At 45.8% G+C, this 22,928-nt stretch overlaps 3 protein-coding genes and 1 long non-coding RNA gene across 11 annotated transcripts in view; 2 read left to right on the forward strand and 2 right to left on the reverse strand.

Moving 5' to 3' along the window:
• Positions 1–2,755: 2,755 nt before the first annotated feature.
• Positions 2,756–12,195, reverse strand: COG8 (component of oligomeric golgi complex 8). 3 transcript variants are annotated; one of them, XM_049622430.1, is made up of 6 exons: positions 11,075–11,481; positions 9,664–9,871; positions 8,037–8,864; positions 6,053–6,221; positions 5,095–5,271; positions 2,756–3,200 (listed from the first exon to the last, which is right to left on the reverse strand). In XM_049622430.1, exons 1-6 carry the CDS (start codon positions 11,479–11,481, stop codon positions 3,043–3,045), a joined length of 1,947 nt encoding a protein of 648 aa, XP_049478387.1. In that variant the 3' UTR covers positions 2,756–3,042. The 3 variants fall into 3 exon arrangements, with proteins under 3 accessions (XP_049478387.1, XP_049478386.1, XP_049478385.1); XM_049622429.1 differs by lacking the exons at positions 2,756–3,200; positions 11,075–11,481 and adding an exon at positions 12,113–12,195 and having other exon boundaries at positions 4,824–5,271; XM_049622428.1 differs by lacking the exon at positions 2,756–3,200 and having other exon boundaries at positions 4,824–5,271.
• On the forward strand, positions 5,194–6,650 carry LOC125916306 (uncharacterized). The gene is made up of 2 exons (XR_007455862.1): positions 5,194–5,283; positions 6,058–6,650. It is a non-coding gene; the product is annotated as an uncharacterized LOC125916306 (long non-coding RNA).
• Positions 11,731–22,928, forward strand: part of NIP7 (nucleolar pre-rRNA processing protein NIP7) — a 91,945-nt gene continuing 80,747 nt past the window's right edge. For 5 of the 6 annotated variants that reach the window (XM_049622454.1, XM_049622455.1, XM_049622457.1 and 2 more), the window contains exons 1-4: positions 11,731–11,815; positions 11,939–12,025; positions 12,121–12,259; positions 13,366–13,506. In XM_049622454.1, coding sequence (XP_049478411.1) covers positions 11,760–11,815; positions 11,939–12,025; positions 12,121–12,259; positions 13,366–13,506 — 423 coding nt within the window. In that variant the 5' untranslated portion in view covers positions 11,731–11,759. Of the gene's footprint in view, positions 11,816–11,938; positions 12,026–12,120; positions 12,260–13,365; positions 13,507–13,721; positions 14,083–22,928 lie in introns of those variants that run through there. The other variant, XM_049622452.1, reaches the window with a different exon arrangement.
• TMED6 (transmembrane p24 trafficking protein 6) lies at positions 14,708–21,549 on the reverse strand. The gene is made up of 4 exons (XM_049622449.1): positions 20,993–21,549; positions 19,623–19,749; positions 17,837–17,988; positions 14,708–15,534 (listed from the first exon to the last, which is right to left on the reverse strand). The coding sequence occupies exons 1-4, from the start codon at positions 21,203–21,205 to the stop codon at positions 15,301–15,303; spliced, it is 726 nt and encodes a 241-aa protein (XP_049478406.1). The 5' UTR covers positions 21,206–21,549; the 3' UTR covers positions 14,708–15,300.

Consider the following 22,928-nt stretch of genomic DNA (forward strand, 5'->3'; position numbering starts at 1 on the left):
CAGCCGCAGCTGAGCAGGGGCTGCGCTGTTCAGGAGGAGAACACGCTGTCTGGCGCAGCCATCCCCACATGGACTGCTTCTTTCCCTTGCGTTGCCTGCCCAGCCCCTGTGGCCGTTTGGATTTGTGACTCCTGATCATGAGATGCCCGAGGCTCCAGAGCGGGCAGCCCTAGAAATGCCGTCTGTCGAGGAGGCTGTCGCGTTTTGACCACGCGCATGTGAACATACAGAAGGCCCGGCGTCGCGTTGTTCCAGCCCTCCTCCCCCTCAAGAAGTCGGTATTATTGTTCTATATCTTAGTAAAACCCGAATTGTCCAGAATGGATTACGTGGCCCACCTTAGATCACGTTAGCCTTGCCACTGTGGTGTTCTTTGATTTGGTTAGGAATGGCTGCTGAATTGAGCCAGCTTTTGATGGGTTCCTCGAAGGCTCGGGCCCAAGCGCTCCTCTCCACTTGGGTGCGTTGGCCCTGCCTCGATAACCTGCTGCCTCAGCCACCAATTACTGTTTGTAAGTGCTGGACTAGAAGCCAGCATAGGACACTGCCTCTGCTTGTGCGGTTTCCTTTTAGCCTTTTGTGTTTTCTTATTCTCCCTCCCGTCACCTTTACTTGAATCAGGAGCTCCTCACTTTATTTTTTTAAATCTTCCTTTCTACTGCTTAAACACCTTGACAAGTCACAGGGGTTAACGGAAACTGGGGCTGCTGTGGCTCATCACAGCACGCCATGCCTCTCCATTCCTGTCTCCACCACCAGTGACTCGGAGCAGGGTGACGAATGTCCTATCCACATTTGGGGCTGAACCGATGCGGTGGCTTCACCATCTATGTTAAACATGGCTAATATGTGCAGAGGAATTTCCTCCCCTAAATGCTAACCATGAAATTCCCTCTTCCCTACTTGGGAATTCTATCCTAAACCTTCTGTCTACCTTGGCTTTCACTTTGGTAGTTGACCTCTAAAACTTTCCTTAGCTCAAGATGCTGATTGCTGGCTGATGTATCTGCCCGAGATGGGAGAGATTTTATTACAAATCCAGATTTGTTGCCTTTGGTCTACAGTATTTAGTTGAACAGATCCTTCCTCTAAGTGGATTTGGTTACAATAGTAAACCTCAAGTTGTCAGCAATATAGACAGTTTCAAGCTTTCTCTAAGGTCCACTCTGAGCTACCGTATACTCTTGGGCCCCCAGGTCAGGAAGCTTCAGTCAAATGTTACAGACCTACATTACAAAGGCATCAGTAAGAACTGTTAACCTCAGAGCACTGTAAGGTGTAAGGAAACATTAGAATTGATGCCTGGGGCACCTGGGTAGCTCAGTTGGTTGAGCTTCCGACTCTGGCTCAGGTCATGATCTCACAGTCTGTGAGTTCAAGCCCCGCGTCAGGCTCTGTGCTGTCAGCTCAGAGCCTGGAGCCCGCTTCAGATTCTGTGTCTCCCTCTCTGACCCTCCCCCGTTCATGCTCTGTCTCTGTCTCAGAAATAAATAAACATGAAAAAAATTTTTAGAATATTCTGATGCCACCCTGCAGGAGGTTATAAACATTGTCCAAGGGAATGGAGGCTCATTGAATTCTAATTTCATAAGGATCCATGTTTTTAGTATGAATAAGAGTTTCCTATAGACTTCCCCAGGGGCTGAGTATCTAACCTTGGAGCAATGCTGGCACCTGTTCCCTTCCAAAGTTTAATGCACAGAGAGCCAGTTCCCTTTTGCTTGGCCTTATAGTATGACCCCCAGATGGCCTGTTTAGGGAAAGCTGTACAGGAGAGTGGGTCTTTCCTGGGTTTGTTTAGCTAACTGCTGTTTAAAACATGTTGTTTTCTGGGGCACCAGCGTGACTCAGCGGGTTAAGTGTTTGACTCTTGGTTTCAGCTCAGGCCATGATCTCATGGTTTGTGAGGTCAAGCCCCATGTTGGGCTCTGCACTGACAGCATGGAGCCTGCTTGGGATTCTCTCTCTCTCCTCCTTTCTCTGCCCCTCCTCCTTCCCCTCTTCACCCAGCTCACACGGTCTCTCAAAATAAATAAATAAACATTAAATAAATAAAACTCGTTTTTTTCTAAATAACTTACTGGACTTACTACATGGGTACTTGGATTTTGAGGGCTCTGTTTGGTAAGGGTACCTGCCTTGTAAAACACTCAACATAAAAATGAGGCAAAACCAGTATCTTGAGAAACAAGTTCTTCACCTCCTGACAAAGCTCTTACAGTGTCTTATGGCTACTCATTGGTCAACGTGATGCTAATTTATTTTTTCAAAACAAGTGTGGTGACCAGGAAGCACATTTTGCTTTCTAACTGTGACAGGAAGAGGCTCATTTCTCCGTCTCAACTATCATCCTTCCCCTAGCCATGCTCCATGACCTCCACCCAAAGAGTACCAGCTGCCCAAGAGATCTCAGCAGGAAAATCATCCCCAAATCTGCTAAAGGTAGAAGGCAGAAGGTGGAGATCAAAACTGTGTAAACCTGGTAAAATGTGTGGGTACTCATTTACGTTAATATTGTCATTAAACACTTCCGTGAACTGTGGCCATCCTGTTTCACTTACACACGCACGCTGGTGTCCAAGGCAAAGAAGGATTCCGCAGGTATGATACATAAGCCCTTTGTAAAAAGAACTCTCTGAAGATGGTCAACCACAGCCTTAACCTGCATTTTTAAGCAAAGCTTTCAGATATTTTGGGACTATGTTATTATCAAATCTTGGCTTTGGGATAGATTATACAGGTCTATGAAATCATGTCTACTAAGAGTGGTTATTTATTTGCCTCACGTTTTACCATACAAAATCATCAGGAAATGTTCTCTCTTTGGAGAAATTTATTTTCTTCTCAAATTGGAGGCAGTATTTTGTCCATGGCCGATTTCAGGGCAAACATTTTGAACATATTTCTCCAGTTTGGTTTGGCAATCCATTGTTTTCTGTCAGAGCCAAGCCAATATCAAGTTGACGTCAAGCAAGCCAGTCCCAGCTCAGAGCCCAGGTATTTGTGTTTTGGTTTCCAGAATCCTCAGGTGCAGCAGGAAAACTAATCATTCACCTCCATCCAGTGGATGTTTGTAAATGTCTTGCTGTCCATTTTGTCGATGAACAGGCAGCCCTGCAAGTGGTCCATCTCATGCTGGATGATACGGGCTGCCCATCCACTCGCCTGCCACACCACCTGCTCCCCTCTGGGGTCCAGCCCTGCAAAGTAATTTACAGCCCGGGTAAGAATATGCCGAACTGCATTGTTTTTAACCTCCCTACTTTTTCCAGACCCTTGGCGGTTCCTGTTCACAAGAGGCAACATGAGAAGGGAATGTAGACAGCAACCCCTATCCTTCCCAGAAAAGATGCCTTAACTTTGCCCATTACCAGGTATTCACTGTGGCTCTAACGCTGACAATTAGGTTGCTGGGCTTACTATGGGGCTGAAATGAGAAATGATCTTCGTAAGGTGCTTCCTTTCTGAACATTCCTCTCATTTCTGAAATATTGTTTGATTTCAATTCCTAAAAGCATTTCAACTCAGTACATTATAAAATAAAGGGATACCATTTACCTTCTGACCTGGACCAAGTGGCTTGCTTAAAAGGAACAATCCTAATCCCAGTAACGAATTCCATTTCACAAAACATCCTGTACTACGACAGACCAGGAATGGCATATCACCCTGGACTGGGCAAAGCTGGGTCCCACTATTTCCACTCGACCATGACAGATGCAACTGAGGCAAAAGTCTGTGTGTGGGACAGCGAACTAGAGGGCACAGAGCAGAGGACCTGGTGTGGGGTACCATCGAATTAGGTCACCTTCTCAGCCCCAATACATTTTCCCAGCGAGCTGGCTCAGCTGCTACACGAGCCTCCTCCCCTATCCCAATTGGTTAGTCTTGAATCAAATCCACTCCCCGGTCCTGCTCTTAGTTCCTGACGGAAGGCTTCATTGAGCCTGCGCTTCCACTTTTAACTGGAGTTTTGACAAAACCGTTTCGCGGGGCCCGAGGTCGCCGCCTCCATGGGCTGGGGGAGGGACGCAACTGTTTATCCAACCGCCCCACGGCCACTGCCCACCCCCTGCACCTGAGATCTGCACGGCCTGGAAGCGGGGCACGCAGGCCAGGAAGCCGGCGACGCTCTCGCAGCCCTCAGGGAAGGTGACCAGGCGGCTGTCCAGCACCCGCAGGCTGGGGTTCACGAACACGCGCAAGGGGAAGGGCTCCATCTGGCGGGCTTCGCGCAGGCGCGGCGCGCAGGCGCGGAAGAGTGCCTCGGGGAACTCCAGGGCCAACACCTGTAGCGGCACCCCGAGCTGCGGAGCACTCAGGCCTACGCAGCGCCGGCGTCGCATCACTTGCACCAGCCGCTGCACCAGCCGCTGCAGCTCGGGCCCCGCCAGCTGCGCGGGCTCCACCGGGGCCGCCACGGCCCGCAGCGCCGGGTCCCCGACCTGACACACGCGCGGGTACGGCGGCTCGGGCGCTCCCCGCACCAGGCGCCGCACGTAGCGCCAGTAAGAACGCTGGCGCGCCGGGCCCTCGAGGCCGTCCGGGGCGGAGGCGGAGCTACAGGCCCGGACGCTGTGGCCCCCCGTCCCCTCTCCCCACGGCGGTGTCGGCCCCAAGCAGTGACGCGACCGCCCCAGCAGCGGCCGCAGCAGCAGTCCGGCCCCCATCCGGCCCCCGGTGCGCCGAGCACAGCTGCCCGGCCGCCGCGGTCCTCCCCGGCCCCCGTAGATGAGCGCTCCGGTCGCGGGGGACGCCGGGAAGCGCAGTTCCCGCGCGCCTTGAGAGCGCCTGCCCGGCCCCCGGCGCGCAGCTGGCCTCCGTGACGTCAGTCAGCTTTATTGTTTAATTCCGTTTTTTACAGTATCACGAACCATTTGCAAGAGTGACCGGGAGGTCCCCCCTTTCACGGGCTGTGATGAATGCCCTCGCAGCCTGTCCTCCGGGGCTGTCCCCAGCTTTCACCAGCCTCCCCCCACCCCCGCGCCGGCGCGAGTTAGGTGTCCGCACCCGGCACCTCGGCCTGCAGCGGCTCGGCCGTGTCAGCCTGCTCCTGCGCACCCTCGGGGAAAGCCGCAGCGACCGGCTCGACGCCTGACTCCTCGGGGGGGACTTCCGGGGCTGGAGCTGGGAGCTCGGGCACCAGCTCCTTTTCGTCTAGACACAGGACCAGCTCTCTCTTCGGCAGGATGAAGGCGAGAGGCTCCTGGACGACGTCGATGTTCACATGCCCAAGGTTGCCGTACTTGGAGAGCTGAGTGGGAGGGATGCCTGAGCCAAAAGGTAGAGAAAGTGAAATAGAAAAAAACGTTCAATAAATTTAAATTTTGATATCACAGGGGGAAAAAACACTTGGAGGGGGGGAGTGACAGATACAATTTCCATTCTTCAATACAGTAAAAGTCATCTTTGTGATATGGGACAGGAAGCTTTACTGTAAAGAGAGACTTTGAAAGTAATCTGGAACAGCACAGTGTAGGTGGGTGGAGTTAACAGCCAAGAGAACGTCAGAAGGCACTGGCTTCCTTGTGGAAGGAAAAGGCTGGGGGAAAGTGCCCAACAGCTACTCCGCTGGTGTGGTCATCACCGGCCCACTGCCCCTCGGGAAGCTCTGTCTCCTCCATGCCCCATCCCCAGCACAGAGAGAGTGGGCACAGGCAAGTGAAGACAGATTCGGAAAAATCTTTTTAAAACACCTTCTCTGGACATTCATACAATATGTGATTCTTTTCTAATTTCTTCCACTTAGCCAGATAAACACATATTGTAGGATTCCATTTATATGAAATGTCCAGAAAAGGCAAATCTGCAACAGAAAGCAGATTACTGGTTGCCAGGGGCTAAAGGTGGGATTGGGGAATGACTACATTGGGCACGAGGGATCTTTTGGGGGTGATGGAAACGTCCTAAAATTGGATAGTGGTAATGGTTCTACATGTCTGTGTATTTACTAAAAAAACATCGAATTTTACAAATGGGTGAATTATTTAGTATGTGAATTATATCAGTAAAGTACTGTCGTTTTAAAGATCTTTCCCCTCCTTTGTCTTACCTAAGGTCTGTGCTATCTGAGCTGGTGGAAAAAGGACTTGGAGACAGCGATTTAAATATGGAACAAGGTCTTCCACGAACACGGTGCAGAACTGGACGAAGAGCTCTTGCTCCCCACTGCTGAAAGCAGCCTCTTCTGCACGATGGAAGGCCAGGATTATATTAGTTACCTAGGGGACAAGGCATAAAGAAAGTCTTTCCAAACAGTACATTACTGTCTTGTTTAAATTCAGAATTGTGGTCACTCTCCACAATTCTGTCACTTCGTTGATATATTTCTGACTCAACATGTTTCATTACTGGCACAGGTTCCAGTTCCAGTGGAAGAGCATCAAGAGGTTCTTGACTCCTTCAGGAGATGGACCAGAACTATATCGGATTCAGAAAAATGAAGCAAAACTATAAAAGGTTTTTACTGAGTAAGACCTTTGAGGTTCCAGGAAGCTAGACCACTAGAAAATTGGAAAGGAAGACAGACTTGGAAAAGAAGTTCCACACACAAATAACAGAGCTACACTTTCTTGTTCAAGTCCTAGCTGTGCCGCTTGCTGGTTTTGTGGCTTCCAAGTGATTAAACACTTCATGCCCTCTGCTCCTCAGTTTCCGTACCTTTCCTTCCTTCCTCTTAGGGTTGTGAGGATCAAGTCTTAATAGGTATAAAGTATGATGAATACTACCTGGCATGGAGTAAGTTCTGTATAAACATTAGGAGATAACTATTACCTGAATTTCACTGACAAAAAAGTTTCATTGCCCATGCTTGCTTCCTCTTACAGGAGGCCATTAACAGTTGTATCGAAGATATGAGAGCAGGCAAGCTCAAGAGAGAGAGAGAGCTGGGCCCACAAAGACTTTAATTTTTTTTTTTTTTTATGTTTATTTACTTTTGAGAGACAAAGAATGTGAGCAGGGGAGGGGCAGAGAGAGAGGGACACAGAATCCAAAGCAGGCTCCAGGCTCTGTCAGCACAGAGCTTGATACGGGGCTCGAACTCACGAACCTGAGATCGTGACCTGAGCTGAGGTCAGATGTTTAACTGACTAAGCCACCCAGGCGCCCCGGCCCAGAAAGATTTTATATAATCATGTCACAGCTGCCATCTGGCTGACAGCAATTATAAGATGCCGTAAGTTTTAAGAAGCACCTCACTATCTTAAGGTTTAAATATGTAAAAAATGTGTAGGATATGACTGGTGCTAGTATTTATTGTATTCTGTAGAATTCTAAGATGGCTCTTCTGAATCCCACCCCCCCTGGTGTCCACTCCTTTGTGTAATCCCTTCCCCTTGATTGCAGGCAGAATGTGTGTCTTGTTTCTAACCAATATAATATGACAAATGTGAACAATTTTGCAGAGGTAATTAAAGCCCCTATCAGCTGACTGAATTAATCAAGGGATATCCTGGGTGGGCCTGACTTAATCAGACGAATCTTTTAAAAAAGGGTTGAGGACTTCCTTAAGAGACGCTCTTCCACTGGCCTTGAAGAATCAGAAAGCCCCACTGTGAACGGGCTTATGGATTGAGGTGGCCTCTAGGCCTTAGACCTATAATCGCAAAGAACAGAAATCTGCCAATATGAATGAGCTTGAAAGGGGATGTCATGCTTCAGATGAGACTGCAGCCTGGCCAACACCTTGACTGCAACCTTGGGAGAGATCCTAAGCAGAGAACCCAGGATTCCCAATCTACAGAGAGTGGGAGATGATACACATATGTTGTTTTAGGCTGCTATGGAGTTTGTTATGCAACAACAGAAAACAAATGGAACATTACTGAATCATTATTACAGGTAAGCCACTTCATGAATTGTTCTAGGTCCCATGAGGGGGAGCTAACCAGAGCTGCTCAATCAGAAAAACCTCTAAAACCCCACTAAACCTAAGTCTGCAACCACCTAACACATGGACTGGTTTATATTTTACAAAAGTCTGGCCACCTATTGCCAAAGAAAGCCCCAGTAGAGAGCCAGCAGTATGTGCTCACCTTGGCAAGGGCATTCTCCAGGGCCCCAGTCACATCCTGTGCCAGGGCCACAGGGCAGCAGAGGCGCAGATCATTGAAGGCAACCAGAATACTGTTCAGGAAGCAGGCAAGGGGTGGGAAATCTAAGAGTACCATGGGTGGCTGCAAGGTCCCTGGCTGAGTGACTGGCACAGCAGCAGGCAGGTTACTGCTGCCCAGGATGGCTGGAGCGGAGATGAGGGTGTAGGAATTCATTTCATCCTGGAACTTTTCCACTGCTTCCTGAATTGCTTTCTGGAAAGTGCTGATGGCCACCTGCTGGAAAACAGGAGCCAACTGGCCACGGAAATCAGCCCCCACCCGGCTGAAGGACAGCCCAAAGTACATGCACTGACCCAGCAGAGAGTCTAGGCGGCCACCTATCCCCCGGTTAAGGTCGGTCTCCAGCACCTGCAGGAATTGCGAGACCCTCTGTAGCACCCAGCCATGGAAGATGGCGCTCTCGTTCACAGTGTGCTCACCCATGGCAGGCGGCAACAATGGGTCCTCATCTGAAAATATGGCACGGTACTGGGTGATGATATCAAACAGATGGACACGGCAAGCCTCAATGGTTTTTGTGATGTGGAAATAGGGATCATCATTGGGGATGGCAGTCAGGATGGAACGGAGCCAAGCATCTCGGGCCTGAAGAAACTTCACCCTCAACTCAGCCTCAGTGAAGATATCCATGCACCGCAGGAAGCCAATGACACGGAGGCAGGCAGGGAGCTGGATATTGGTCCTCAGTTGCTGGATCAGCTGGCTCAACATCAGCTGCATAGACTGGCGCACTTCATTCACAATGCCCTGACAATAAAGGGGGTCAGTCATACCACAATGGGAAAAATACTTTCTGGAACCCATTCCACTACCCCTGAATGTTACAGACTAGAGAGGCAGACCACTGCTTTCCTGACTTACGAAGATTTCCTAAAGCTGATGTGTACAGGGTTACCAACAAAGGTCTGGTTCACTGTGGCCTACAGGCCCTGTGTGGTTCTGCTACACCCACTTCCTAATACTGTCCCCCTGCTCACTGCAATCCAGGCACACTGTGTTTTTTTTTTTCCTATCTTTGTATTTCTTAAATACCCCTAACGTGTTCCCTCCTGAGCCTGCTATACTTATTTTTTCCACTTTGTGGTTTGCGCCTTCCCCACATCTTCCTGTGGCGGGCTCCTTCTCATCATCTGGGTCTCAGCTTAAATATTATTTCTCCAACAGAGCCTTTCCTGACCACTCTACCTAGGGTACCTCATCTAGTCTCCTTCTAACCATTCCCTGGTTTATTTTCTTCATTTACCACTATCTGAAAGGATCATTTATTTACCAACTATCAGCTTTCATTCATGAAAGCCAGGGCCTTGTCTGCCTTGTCTACTTTCTCCCTAGCACCTAGATTAGTGCCTGGCACATGATTAGTATTTATCACTTGAATGAATGAATGAATGAATGAATGAATATTTTATGTTCAAGCCTGCCTGACTGGCAGAAATTGATGTAAAACTCAGTTTCCCTAAGGTGTCTGCCTAAAGGTTCAGCGATGACCACACAATTACTGATTATAAGAACATCAGCTTGAGTCCTTTTGGGACAGTTTGGCTACCTGGATGACCGGGATGGAGGAGTATTTCCTTTCCAGTCGGCGTACGTAGGCCGCAAGCTCCAGGGCCTCTTCATAGTAGCTGTTCCGGACACAAGTGTCCATGAGCTGGGGGATCTCCAGGATTTCCAGGATTTCTGTGTGCCGGTTTAGGGTCAGGGTGTTCATCCGGCGGTTGGAACTGATCTCTTCAGCCTCTTTCACAAAGTTTCTGGTAAGAGAATTTCGGTCACTCACTGCTCCACACCCACAACTCAGCTACATTTACCAAGTGATTACTACGGACTGGGCACTGAGCTGCATGGTTTATGACTTAATCTTCACACCAAACCTTTGAGGTAAGTACTACTACCCTTGAGGAAACTCTAATCCCAGAGAGGCTAAGCAATTTGTCCCAAATCACACGATTATTTATCATATGTGAACCCAGATCTGCCACTTAAACTGTGACAAGGTACTTAACTTAGGCTCTCTGAACTCTTTCTGCATTAGTAAAATAGTAATAGGACCCACCTCACAAGGAGGTGAGGATTAAATGAGATGTGTGTAACAAACTTAACACAGAACCTTACACACGGTAAATGTTCCTTTAATAGCTATGCTTTTCATAAAAATGCACTAACTAGCTTAGAAGCTACAACCTTAACCTTAAATTCCCTCAGCCCTTTTAATTTTTCTCTTCTGCTGTTGTTCAGCTTTAATTCTTAGCAGTTTTCACTCCTCCGTAATTGCAGTGACCTGCTTTATGAGGTCCCCTACCTATTCTGGAAGGCGGAAGGGTACAGGAGCTATTGTCAAATATCCAAAGACTCAAAAGAAAACCTGAGCTTTTATGGTGAAAAATTGAAAGGCAGAATTAGGGATAATAGACTGAGGATCTAGAGAGGCAAATTACGGCTTAAGGGATTTTTTGATAATTTTTGCCTCCAACTGGAAGGATTTCCTTGTCAGCCTTCTATCCATTAGAAGTTTTGGACGGTCTCAGCTGGTGTGTGTGTGTGTGTGAGACAGAGAGAGAGAGAGAGAGAGAGAGAGAAGACTGTTGCTGACGACCGTAGAGTGTTAACTATGTCAGACCCAATAATAAGCGCTTGGCATGGAATCTCTTTATTTAGTACTCCCAACAGTCCTGTCAGGGAGGGACGTGCTGCCGGTTCCCAGTTCTGACTTCGAAACTTACTAGCTGTGCCCACTGAACAATCACTAAGCTCCCTGTCTCAACTTCCTCATACATAAAATGGGAATAACAGTACCTACCTCGAAAGTTGTTGTGGAATTTAAACGGATTTTTTAAATGCCCAAAGGAGAGCCTGACGCATGGTAAGTGCTATGTAAGCGTTAGCTATTTCTATCATCATAAACGTCAGCTATTACAGTTGCTAAAAGCCCCTCTATAGTGCCGGGCCCGCCGCACCTGCAGCTCTGCTGGAAGCGGGGCAAGCGGTCGAGCAGGCGGCCGAGCGACGCCTCCACGTCGCCAAAGAGGCGGTGGATGCGCTCGGTGCACTCGGCGCCGCGGATGAAGGTCTTATAATTGGCGAAGGCCAAGTCGCGCGTCTGCTGCAGCAGCTGCGCCCGCTCCTCCGCCAAGCGCTCGGGCTCGCGCCTCAGCCGCTCCAGCCCGGAGCCGCTCAACTCCCGGAGGTAGCGGCCCACGTCGGGCCGCTCCCGCCACTGGGCCTCGGGGAAGCGGTCCCGGAACAGCGATGCCAGGAGTCCTTCATCCTCCACCTCCCCGAGAGCCGCCGCAGTGGCGGTCGCTGCGGCCGACGCCGACGCCGTGGCGGTGGTTGACGAAGCAATAGTCTCCGTCGCCGCCATCTTCTGGCAGCAGCGTCACTTCACCTCCCGCCCGGCAAGGGCGCTGGCGCGGAATCTAGCACCGGAAGCAGCGGGGGCACTCTTCCGATCGCTGTGGTTTCGTATCCGTCCGGCTTTCTTTCTCCGACGGTCCTCCACGCTGCGGGGCGCTAGCGTGGGGGAACAAACCGAATGCGGCTAGAGAGGCAGGCTTTGGGGTTGCCAGGGAGCGGCTGGCGGCTGACTTCCGTTTCCGGACGCTGAGGCACGCGGATTCGGTGTTGCAACCCAGCGGGAAAATGCGGCCTTTGACTGAAGAAGAGACCCGCGTAATGTTTGAGAAGATAGCGAAATAGTAAGAGCGAGCCGAGGGGAAGGGGAAATGTGTTTGTGGCAGGGAAGGGCGTGGGTGGAGTGGGGGCGCGGCGCTGGGAGGAGTCTTTTGGGGCGCCGTCTCCAGTGCTCTTTTTGCCTTCAGCATCGGGGAGAACCTTCAGCTGCTGGTCGACAGGCCCGACGGCACCTACTGTTTCAGGCTGCACAACGACCGGGTGTACTACGTGAGGTGAGGCGGTGCCGGCTGGACCAACGTGGACGGGGGGAGGACTGGGTCCCGCCGGCTTCCCGCAGCCGACACCTTCTTTCTCCTTACCCTTCAAGCGAGAAGATCCTGAAGTTGGCCGCCAACATCTCTGGGGACAAGCTGGTGTCTCTGGGGACCTGCTTCGGAAAATTCACGAAGACTCACAAGTTCCGGTTGCACATCACAGCTCTGGATTACCTTGCACCCTATGCCAAGGTTTGTGTGTGTGTGGGGGGGGAACAAGAGCGGGGTGGTATTCAGTCGGCAACTGGGGATGAAGGAAGTCAAAGATGAGGGCCACGTCAGAACGCAGATAATTGGGCGGCTTCTCCGCCTCGGAGTCCCCGACAGTGCTTAGGTCACTACCACACGTAGAGATGTTTGTAGGACTTCCTGCTTGGGCACGGTTCGGGCTCTGGCATAGGAATGCTGTGTGGCTGCGTAGTCGTGGTAACGTTCAACAAAGTAGAAAAGCCAGTAGGTGACTTTGGTGAGGAGCACAGAGAGAGGGATCCAGAAAAAGAGTTCTTAAACTATCCGTGAGAGAGATTGTAGAGTCGAATAAAGAACCTCCTGGGAGTTCTGTTCGGAGAATGAACAATTTGAGATAGCCGTCCAGTCTTTCTCTTTTCCTTAAAATGCTTTCAAGAAATTAATCACATAGCGGCACCTGGGTGGCTCAGTCAGTTAAGCATCCAACTCTTAATATCGGCCCAGGTCATAATCTTGGGGTTGTGAGGTCAGCCCTGAGTTGGGCACTGCGCTGAGGGTGGAGCCTGCTTAAGAGTCTCTCTCTCTGGGGCGCCTGGGTGGCGCAGTCGGTTAAGCGTCCGACTTCGGCCAGGTCACGATCTCGCGGTCCGTGAGTTCGAGCCCCGCGTCAGGCTCTGGGCTGATGGCTCGGAGCCTGGAGCCTGTTTCCGATTCTGTGTCTCCCTCTCTCTCTGCCCCTCCCCCGTTCATGCTCTGTCTCTCTCTGTCCCAAAAATAAATAAAAAATGTTTAAAAAAAAAAAAAAAAAAAAGAGTCTCTCTCTCTGCCCTTCCCCACCTTGTGCCTGTGCTCACCCTCTCTCCGTCTGGAAATAAGTAAACATATATATTTTCTAAAGACAGAATCCTTTTCTTATTAAAAGAAAATTAATCCGTGGACCAAATGAAAACAATAAAGCTTTTTCACAGCAAAATTAAAGAAAGAAAGAAAGAAAGAAAGAAAATTAATCACATATCCAACAGCTGACTAATCTATGGGATATAATTATTAGCATTTTAATGTCTCTTAGATTTAATGGTGGGGTTTTTTTGTTGTCGTTTTTTTTATAGTATAAAGTCTGGATAAAGCCTGGAGCAGAGCAGTCCTTCCTGTATGGGAACCATGTGTTGAAATCTGGACTGGGTCGAATCACTGAAAATACCTGTCAGTACCAGGGAGTGGTGGTGTACTCCATGGCAGACGTCCCTCTGGTGAGTAGAGATGGTAGCTGTTAGAAAAGTCAAGTATCTTTTTTAATTCAGAAGGCTGCATTTTCCATCTGTGCGCTTCAGAGACTGAATTCTCAGCACCTTTTGAATTTCTCAAAGATAAGAACTGCATTTTTTTCATCTTCGTTATTTCCACCCCTCGATGCATGCTTGTTGAATGACTTGAGTGAATCAGTGTCTCTTCTTTTGAATCCCAGGGTTTTGGGGTGGCAGCAAAGTCTACACAAGACTGCAGGAAAGTAGACCCCATGGCGATTGTGGTATTTCATCAAGCAGACATTGGGGAATATGTGCGGCATGAAGAGACATTGACTTAAAACGAAATCATCGCAAGGACTTGTGGCTGTGTGGAAGGGCCTAGCTTTGTTTCCCGTGTCTGTGTAGGCTCCATCATCATGTTGAATTTTGTCAACACTGACTTCTTCAGGGACTTCTTAGTTTAATATTCTCTCTATTGCGATTGAATGCAGGCTGGATTCTTAAGTGGAAATGGTTCAAAAATGGCATTTCAGATCTTTGTGTTTGTGACTAAATAGAATGCTGTGTTTTATATTTGAATCAGAAGGCTTCTTGTCTTGAGTAACAGGTTCTAAGTCGTTGGAACTGAGGACAAGAATAGCTAGCTTATTGTTATCTGTGATAACGCCGTTTTCAAACTCATGATAAGAACACAAAGGATTTTTTCATTGTTTATATGATGAAAGTTAGATATTGCCATATGAGAATGGTAGGCCATGTGTTGGATTTTATGAATGAAATTTGGATAAAATAATAAGAGCAATTTGTCCTGCCAGTTTTCTATACGGTGGGTGTTGTGTGGTATGGAAGAAAATCTTGGATCTAAACCCCAGTTCTGACACCTACCAGCTGTATGGCCTTAGAAGTCATTATAGTTTAAGCTTAATTTTCTTCTTCAAAAAAAACCAGCTTTAACCTAAAGATGGTTTTTAGGATTAGAAGTCACGTTTGTAAAGCACTTAAGCACAGTGCCTGGCAAATGATAGGTGTTAAATAAATGGTAAAATTATTTTTATATTGCATATACTGGGTATTTCTATTACTAAGGATAGGATCTTATGAATACAGCTTGATTATATATCTTCGTTCTTGATCTTTCTTTTTCTGAGATGGTATGATCCCAGGCTAATGGTATTTTCATCACCTTGATTTCTTAAAATGTGATTTCCCATGGGAGCCTTTACTTAACTGGACTAGACAGCACTAATCAGAGACCTTGATATAATTCAGCTCTTCCCATGCTTCCTAAAATTATTTTTGGAATTATTAAAATGTTTTTTTTTAATGAAAAAATTCCACTAAGTTTTTTAAACTGCCTGTTTTAAATCTGCTTTTCTTTTTTTCCTGCTTATTTTAAATTCCAAAGGTGACATCTCTAAAAATAAAACATTTTTCAACTACAAAAAAGCAGTCTGCCAATTCCTGTTTTTGTATGCAACGCATAAAACTGAGATGTGTATGTTTTTGTCCCATTTTTTTCAACTCTTCTCCCTCCCATGGTTCTCAACCCTCTAGATAAACTTAGAGTTAAGGGACTGCTGTATGATGAACGGTATTTTGATGGTAGCATCACTTAGCGCACACTTTTGTAATAGCCAATATCAATACTTATACATTTTTATTATTTATTGCCATTTTGAGGCAATAGGAAAGGAGAGCAATAGACTAATATGTTCTAACAAGTTGATTTTTTTTCCAATAATTTTACAAAGCTCGTGACTCAGAAGAAAAGGACTAGGGTGCTGTAGTCATTTTGGCTTAGCATCTTGGCTTTTTTGTGTCTGTAACCTTTGGGACATTAAAGAGACGCTTCAAGAAATACAGCTGCAGGATTCCAGAAAGAACAATAACAAAGCTCTGAGCTGTCGACCACCAGTTCACGTAGTTATAGTTTGATTGGAGAAGGAAAAAGTCAGCCATTTTCCTCATGCGGGCAAAGTTGTAATACCGCCACATGTGAAAGATGTTGTTCTGCATCTTCCGTGTACTCTCCTATGGGACAGAAAATGAAATTAAAAAAGAGTCCTCCCTACCACCCATCTAGTCTCACCCCATTGCTCAGAAGCACTAACCTAAGTTATCTGGAAGCTGAGTAACTTACTTCTATAATTTTATGATACATACAATAAGTTGGTTATTGTAGTTGTTGGTAAACCTGGTTTTGCTCTCTATGAAAACATCGCCTGGACTTTGGTTTAAAAAACAAAATTTTTATAATGAAAAATTTCAGTTCTAAAACTCTTTCAGAGTATCTCTAGATTTAGACATGTACTCAGTACATCATTGCCCCTCTGGCTGATGTTTTCTGTTTTTTGTAGATGGTAGAAGATGGGGGCTTGCATGCAAACTTTTTTTGGTTTTTGTTTTTTTTTTTTAGTATTTATTTATCTAAGTAATTTCTATACTCAACGTGGGGCTGAAATCCATGAACCTGAAATCAAGAGTTACATTCTGTACTGACTCACCCAGCCAGGTGTCCCTGCAAACTTTTTATTAAAGGACCAGATAGTAAATCGTTTAGGCTTTGTAGGTGATACAGTCTCTGTTGCAACTACTGAACTCTGCTCTTATTAGCATAAAAGCAGCCATATATAATTGTCAAACAAGCATAGTTGTGTTTCAGTGAAACTTCATTTACAGAAATACGCAGTGGGATTTTGTGCGTTGAAAAATACTATGAAGAAAGTGAAAAGACATCCCACAGAATAGGGAAAATGTTTACAAATCATTTATCTGATAAGGATCCAGAATATATAAAAAACTTAAAACTCAACCATAAAAAGACAGCCCTATTTTATTTTCTTTCTTTTCTTTTTTTTTTTTTTTTTTTTGTGATGTGGACTTTTAATTCATACCTCCCCTCTCTCCCAACTGTGGCAGCTGAATAGGGAATGATCCCTCAGAACTCCCTGAGAAGACTAAAAAAGGGGGTTTGCATTCTTCTGGGTAGATAGGGGATGCGGTCAGAGTTGTCTGTAATAAAGCTAGCTACCTTCATCCTCTTCAAAAAGCATCAAGGAGTTCCTGGAATCTGAGTCAAGAATCCCTCCTCCTTGGCCAGACCCTGTGCTCTGGCCTGGGTTTCAGGCCAGCCCGGGAAAGACAGCCCAATTTTAATACGGGAAAATGATTTGAATAGACAGTTCTCCACAGAAGGTATACAGATGGCCAAAAAACATGGAAAGATGCTCAATGTCATTAGTCATTAGGGACACATACCTCAAAACCACAAGATACAACTTCACACCCACTAGGGCAGCTTTAGTAAAAGACACAGTAACCTGTTGGCAGGGATGTGGAAAAATTGAAACCCTCAGATACTGCTGGTGGGAGTGTAAGATGGTTTAGGCACTGGAAAACAGTTACTCATAAAGTTAAACAGAGTTACCATATGACCCACCAGAGTATCCTACTAACTGGTATACAGAAATGAAAACATGTTCACACAAAAACTTCATGCAAATGTTCATACCCGCATTATTCCTAATAGCCAAAAAGTGGATGACCCAAATGTCATCAGCTGATGAGTCGATAAGAAACTAATACATTCATAAAAGAGGATATTCATCCATAAAAGGGAATGAAGTATTAATACCTGCTATAATGTGGATGACTCTTGAAAACATGCTAAGTGAAAGAAGTCAGAAACAAAAGGCCACATCGTATGATTACACTCATGTGAAGTGCACAGAATAGGCAAATTTAAAGAAACAGTTGATTAGTGAGTGATTGCCCAGGACTGGGGAGGGGGGCATGGGGAAGGAGGAGTGAGTAATGGGTATGGAGTTCTTTTGGGGCTGATGAAACTTGTGAAATTAGATGCAGGTAATAGTTGCATGACCTTGGGAATGTACTAAAACCCGCAGAATTGTACATTTTAAAATAGTGAATTCTATCTAAAATTTGAAAAAACGGGCGTCCAGGTGGCTTAGTCGGTTAAGCATCCAACTGTTGGTTTTGGGTCAGGTCATGATCTTAGGGGTTCGTGGGATCAAGCCCTGTGTCAGGCTCTGTGCTGACAACGCAGAACCTGGTTGGGATTTTCTCTCTCTCCCTCTCTAAATAAATAAATAAACTTTAAAAAAAGAAACAGGCACTGGGCCAGATTTGGCCTGTGCACCATATTTTGTCAACTCCTGTTATAAACAAGTGAGGAATTTTAAGAGCTCTAAGTTATAAAAATTGAAGGTTTCAAATCCTCTTGCCTGTTTGGTTTCTCCCCAAATGAGCCCTCAGATGATATTACTAATTTTCAAGGATGTTTCCACAGATGTTTCTCTCACAAAACAGTTACCTCAATTGCATCCAGGGTATCATTCAGTTGTTTTCTTTCATTCTTCTGTTTGTGGTCCATCTCAGGCCCCTCGTAGAAAACTCCAAAATTGAGGTAAACTTGGACAGAACCAAAGTGATTTTGCTGATTTTTTAGACAAAGCTGATAAAAACCTGTAGGAATCCCTAGATCATTACCAAGTCTTGGCCTCCACCCTTTGTTGAACTCCCACCCTCTAGATTTCCCTGGAGATACCTGTTTACCAGTGTTAAATGTGCTACTTAATACCTTCTTTTCACTTAGGAAGTACAAAGATAGAATGTTTAAGGTGGAAGGCCTTACGTGATCTTCCATGAAACTTACTTTACTGAGTATCAGTTATGATACTGTTTTGCCAAATATTAGTAACTGAGTTCTATAAAATAGTAAATTTATAAGAAGTAAATTTATTAAGTAAATTGGTTCTATACTAGATAGGAAACCATGTTTTCTCCTTTGTCACCTGTAGTTCCCACATCTCTTACTGAAGCTCTTCTCAACAAAATGAGTTGAAATTAAGAGCATGCTATTTGCCTTCTTGTACACCATTACTGGGGGATACCGTCTTGAACTTGAAACTAGAGAAAATGATGTGTTGTGAATGAAAGAAGCTATCCTGCTGGATGGAGTAACTTCTGCAAGGTGATTTGTACGGGAGCTAATGGTTTGGGGTATGAACTAGTGCTGGTTCTCAACTGGGATCCTCCCTTTTGTGTGTGCCTCCCTTTGTGTGTGTGTGTGTGTGTGTGTGGGAGCAGGGAAGAGCGGGATTAAAAGGGCGTGGCAGTTATTTGATTGTTCTAATGGTTAGAAGGCACTGCTGATACATGGGAGCCAAAGATGCCAGATACCATATGGTGCTGAAAATCCTGTGCTACACAGTGAAGGATTGTTTTATGCCCCGATTCAGAAACACTTTTTTTTTTTCTGTACACCTGGCTAGTAGAGAGGGCAATTAAAACTGACCAGTGTTGTCCAGGGTGGGGATAGGCTTAATCTGGCTGTAGGAATTTTCTGATGACTGGGGAAGTGTTTTGTCGTTTGTGGATATTTTCATGGCCATGCATTTCCTTTTGTTCTGAGTCTGCTATTTCATAACTGGCTCAAGTATTCTGGTGACTGGAAAGGAATGTTATCATGTAATAAATTTATTAGTTGGAATTCTGTATTATAAATGGGTCTCTCTTTTGGTCACTTTCCCATAACCTCATCAGTTGGAGATGATGAGATAAAATTGAGCTTCTGGACCCTGGAGTTACAGTAATTAGTCACCTGGAGACCCTGCCCTGAATCTGACAGCAACTGCCTGCTGCTTAATGTCCTCCACTACAGGCAGTCTCCGGGAAAGATTTGATATCGGTGTTGAAGGCTGGTTTTTGATGTTGAAAACTGGGTTCTTCCCCCTACTGTTTGATCATCCCCGTGTGAAAAAGCCAGGGCTAATATATCTCAGGTTATCATTTCAGGGGTGCCTGGGTGGCTCAGTTGGTTGAGCATCCAGATCTTGATTTTGGCTCAGGTCATCATCTCATGGGTTCGGGAGATCAAGGTCCACGTCAGGCTCCACACTGATTGTGTGAAGCCTACTTGGTATATTCTCTCTCTCTCTCTCTGTCTCTCTCTCTGTCTCCTTCCCCCACCCCTCCTCCACTAACGTGCTCACTGGCCCTCTCTCAAACTGAAAAAAGTAATTTCAGTACTTCTCATTATTTACCCAATTTCAAAGAAATTTAGGATTATTACAGTAGCTGTGGTGATAAAAACAGACCTGTCTCTTTGATAGAGAAGTTAATCTGGCCCCGAACATCCTGAGAGGAGTCTATGAGGAAACCCTGTGGGGTATGTGCTGTGGCAGCAACATGCCGGTCATGTGACATTCCCAGTGTCCGCTGCACCTGCCAAGACACATTAAAGAGGGAGAAAACCCCTGCTACATCACCAAGAGCTAGCTAAATAGTAAGATTGACATTCATGATCATCAGCACAGTGGTTCTCTGGGAATCTGGATGGAGACAACAGTGGTGTTGGGGAGATAGGAAGGGACAGCAATGCTGAACATTCTGCTGTGTTAGAAACAGTATTGCAGGACAAAGAATTGCCCAAAATGCCAATAGCACTCCAGTTAAGAAGACATGTCTCAGACCATACATCGTGTATCAACTGATGTGTATGTTTTGGCTATGGAGTTCTTGAATGAACTTGCTTGGTTTTGACTTCCCTAGTGTCCTTGATTTGGGCTTATTTGCTGCTTGACAGCAAATAAATAAGGCATTCAGTAGGAACTTGTCCCCAAGCTGTGTCTTGATAAGCCCAGGCTACAGTGAGCTGATTAGTAGCTACTGTTCCAAATTCAGAGATAAGAAAAGGCTCTGATAAGCTAACTTAAAATAAGCTTTGAGTTACAGTGGAATGGAATGAGATCAATAGAGTCTATTACTATGTAAATAAAATTTAGAAAGTTAACAGGTTTCTAAGATAAAGAACAAGGAAATGAACAGCTTCTGACTTTACTATTGAGTTCACCATCCTTTGGCAGTGTGGTGTAAGACCACAGGATGGATAAATGTACTTGGCCTGTGAACAGGCAACTTTTAAACATTTACCTTCCTAAAGAAACAAGACTGGCCAAATGGAGCAATCTTGAGTCAGTGATTCTTTAATTTGCCAGAATTACCCCTAAAAGCAAGAGAATAAATGTTGGCTCCCCTAGCCCCGTAAAGAAGCATCTTTCTTTCAAATCTCAGGGTCTGTTGCCAAAGTTCATGTAGGTTTTCATTTTACTTTGTACCATATCCATATTATTTTAATGTTTTAAAAAGTGGATTCTCTCCCCTCTCATCTCCAAATCTGAGTTAATATACGATTACCTCTCTGGGAAGAGGTAGCTTGTTTGTCCCATGGCTTTGAGCACACCTCCATTGCCCCCATTTTGATTAGTCAATCCATATGTTATAGTGATTGTTCATTCATGGAGAGTTTCCATCTTAACTGCAGGTCCATTTCATTAACAGGTAGGGAATCACAGCATAAGAAAGACAAACAGAATCTTGTATTCGAGTAAAACCTGACCCACTTAACAAAAGGAAACAAACAAAAAAAACAAGTCCCCAGTATGGCTAGAGGAGCCCTTGTACTTACCTCATAACTGAAATAGAAGTATCCAGTCTGGTAGGCAAATTGCCAGAAGCACTCTGTGCCTCCTGGAGGGATCATGATGGCAAAGTCAGATCGATCTGCTCCATGGAAGTGTGGCTGGTCCCCAGAACCACTAAAGGGTTCTGTCTTCAGGCTCCTAGCAGAGGTCACTAGGTTCAGAACCACCAGTCCAGCTCCAGAGAGCAAAGGGAACATGCCGCTTTCTGAAGATTCCTCTGTAGGTGAACTGTTTGCACAAGCCCAGTGAAACCAAGCAGTTTAAGACACCTGCTAGGGTAATCATTAACTCGCAAGTCACACTTAGGCCAGTTTCGGGGCCACACATGGATATTCCATAATAGAAGTGGCGTGATACCTCCATGCTTGGCTCACAGGAAGAGGTTTTGTTTTTACCTCAGAAACTCACTGCAGGGTGCCTGGGTGGCTCAGTCAATTGAGCATCTGACTTCGGCTCAGGTTATGATCTCACTGTTCATGGGGTAGAGCCCTGAGTTGGGCTCTGTGCTGACAGCTCAGAGCCTGGAGCCTGCTTCAGATTCTGTGTCTCCCTGTCTCTCTCTCTATCTGCTCCTCCCCTGCTTTCACACTCTCTCTCTCTCTCCCTCTCCCTCTCTCAAAAATAAGCAAACAGTAAAAAAACAAAAACAAAAACAAAAATACCTCAGTGGTTTACCAAACCTACTTCATGGCTGCTAGATAGAATCTGCTACTTCAGAAGAGATATTTCTCTCCTTCCTTTGGGTTATGGTTTTTCATACCTGCTTCTTGGGGGTAAACATTTGGTAAGTTTATTTACAACCATCTGAATATACTGACAAGGTTTGGCCGGGGAGATTCTTTCTCTTATTCATATCTAATTGCTAAATGATACCTATTGCCCCAGTAGGACATATGGGGCAGATCTGTTTCAACAGAATTTGTTCCGTCCAGTGCTAGAGGTTAGAGAGCAAAAAGCACAGCATGGGAGTATGTACAAAAATTTTAATGGATAAAGTGAGCGAGAGGCAGTGGTGAAACCCCTCCACTGATAATCCTTGTTCTTTCTCCCACCTGACTGATATATTCATCTAAAACTATACAAAAACCCACTTAAAAGACTATTTCTATTATTCAAACTCTTGATCTTTCTTCTTTTATTTATCACTTCTTCACTCACAGCGGGGAAAAAGGCTCACTGATCCACTGACCTCATGGCTGGCATTGAGCTAAGAGATTTACTTGCTTATTTATTCTCTCAACAGCCCTGCAAGAGAGGTACCATTACCTACTGACTTATAGATGAGGAAATGTTCATTCAGAGATTGAGGTGGCCGGCTCACTGTCCCAGAAGCGCGGCTGGTGCAGCTGGGGCTTTGAGTGAGCCTCACCCTCTTACCTACCAGGACAGTGTTTCTAGACAGTCTTTGAGTGCTGACAGTGTATAATGTTTTTATTTCAGCCATAATCTTAAAAAAAAAACCAAAAAAACAAAAAAGCATTAGCACCTTCTAACCAAGTATTGCTTCAGAATTCAGTGCATTGACTCCAAGTGGTAATATCTTAAGTGTCACAAAGCTAATAGGCAAAGAACAGACTTCGTAATAGTGTTCAGGTCTAGCGAAGGCTACGTGACATCACCGTACCCTTCAGGCACAGTGGTTTGCAGCAGTCTTGCTAAGGTGAAGGTGCGAGAGATTGGGATCACTTCTCAGTGCACGGTGGCACAGGCACCCCCACCCACATCCTGTCACGGCTATAGTCCCAACGCTACCCATGTCATGAGCAGTGACTTAAATTCAGCAAAAGAATCATCAGTTCACAGTACATTTCATAGTTCTATGGAAGCTGTAGGCATAGTTTTATGTGTGTACCCATTTCAATAATACTATCATAAAAACACCTCTGAAGTTACATTAAAAAGCGTTAATGGACTTATGCA

The sequence above is a fragment of the Panthera uncia genome (genome assembly GCF_023721935.1).
Source record: "Panthera uncia isolate 11264 chromosome E2 unlocalized genomic scaffold, Puncia_PCG_1.0 HiC_scaffold_20, whole genome shotgun sequence".
Lineage (NCBI taxonomy): Eukaryota > Metazoa > Chordata > Mammalia > Carnivora > Felidae > Panthera > Panthera uncia.

Excerpts from the sequence above, each read along its gene's own strand:
- COG8 (XM_049622430.1), bottom strand. The coding sequence starts at position 11,481 with ATGGCGGCGACGGAGACTATTGCTTCGTCAACCACCGCCACGGCGTCG. Across the intron at positions 6,222-8,036 it reads TGGAGAATGCCCTTGCCAAG|GTAACTAATATAATCCTGGC; the intron begins GTGAGCACATAC and ends CTTGTCCCCTAG. Across the intron at positions 3,201-5,094 it reads AGTCCCCCCCGAGGAGTCAG|GGCTGGACCCCAGAGGGGAG; the intron begins GCGTCGAGCCGG and ends ATTACTTTGCAG.
- TMED6 (XM_049622449.1), bottom strand. The coding sequence starts at position 21,205 with ATGTTCCCTTTGCTCTCTGGAGCTGGACTGGTGGTTCTGAACCTAGTG. Across the intron at positions 19,750-20,992 it reads ACTTCTATTTCAGTTATGAG|GTGCAGCGGACACTGGGAAT; the intron begins GTAAGTACAAGG and ends GTGTCTTGGCAG. Across the intron at positions 17,989-19,622 it reads CTTCTCTATCAAAGAGACAG|GTTTTTATCAGCTTTGTCTA; the intron begins GTCTGTTTTTAT and ends GGATTCCTACAG.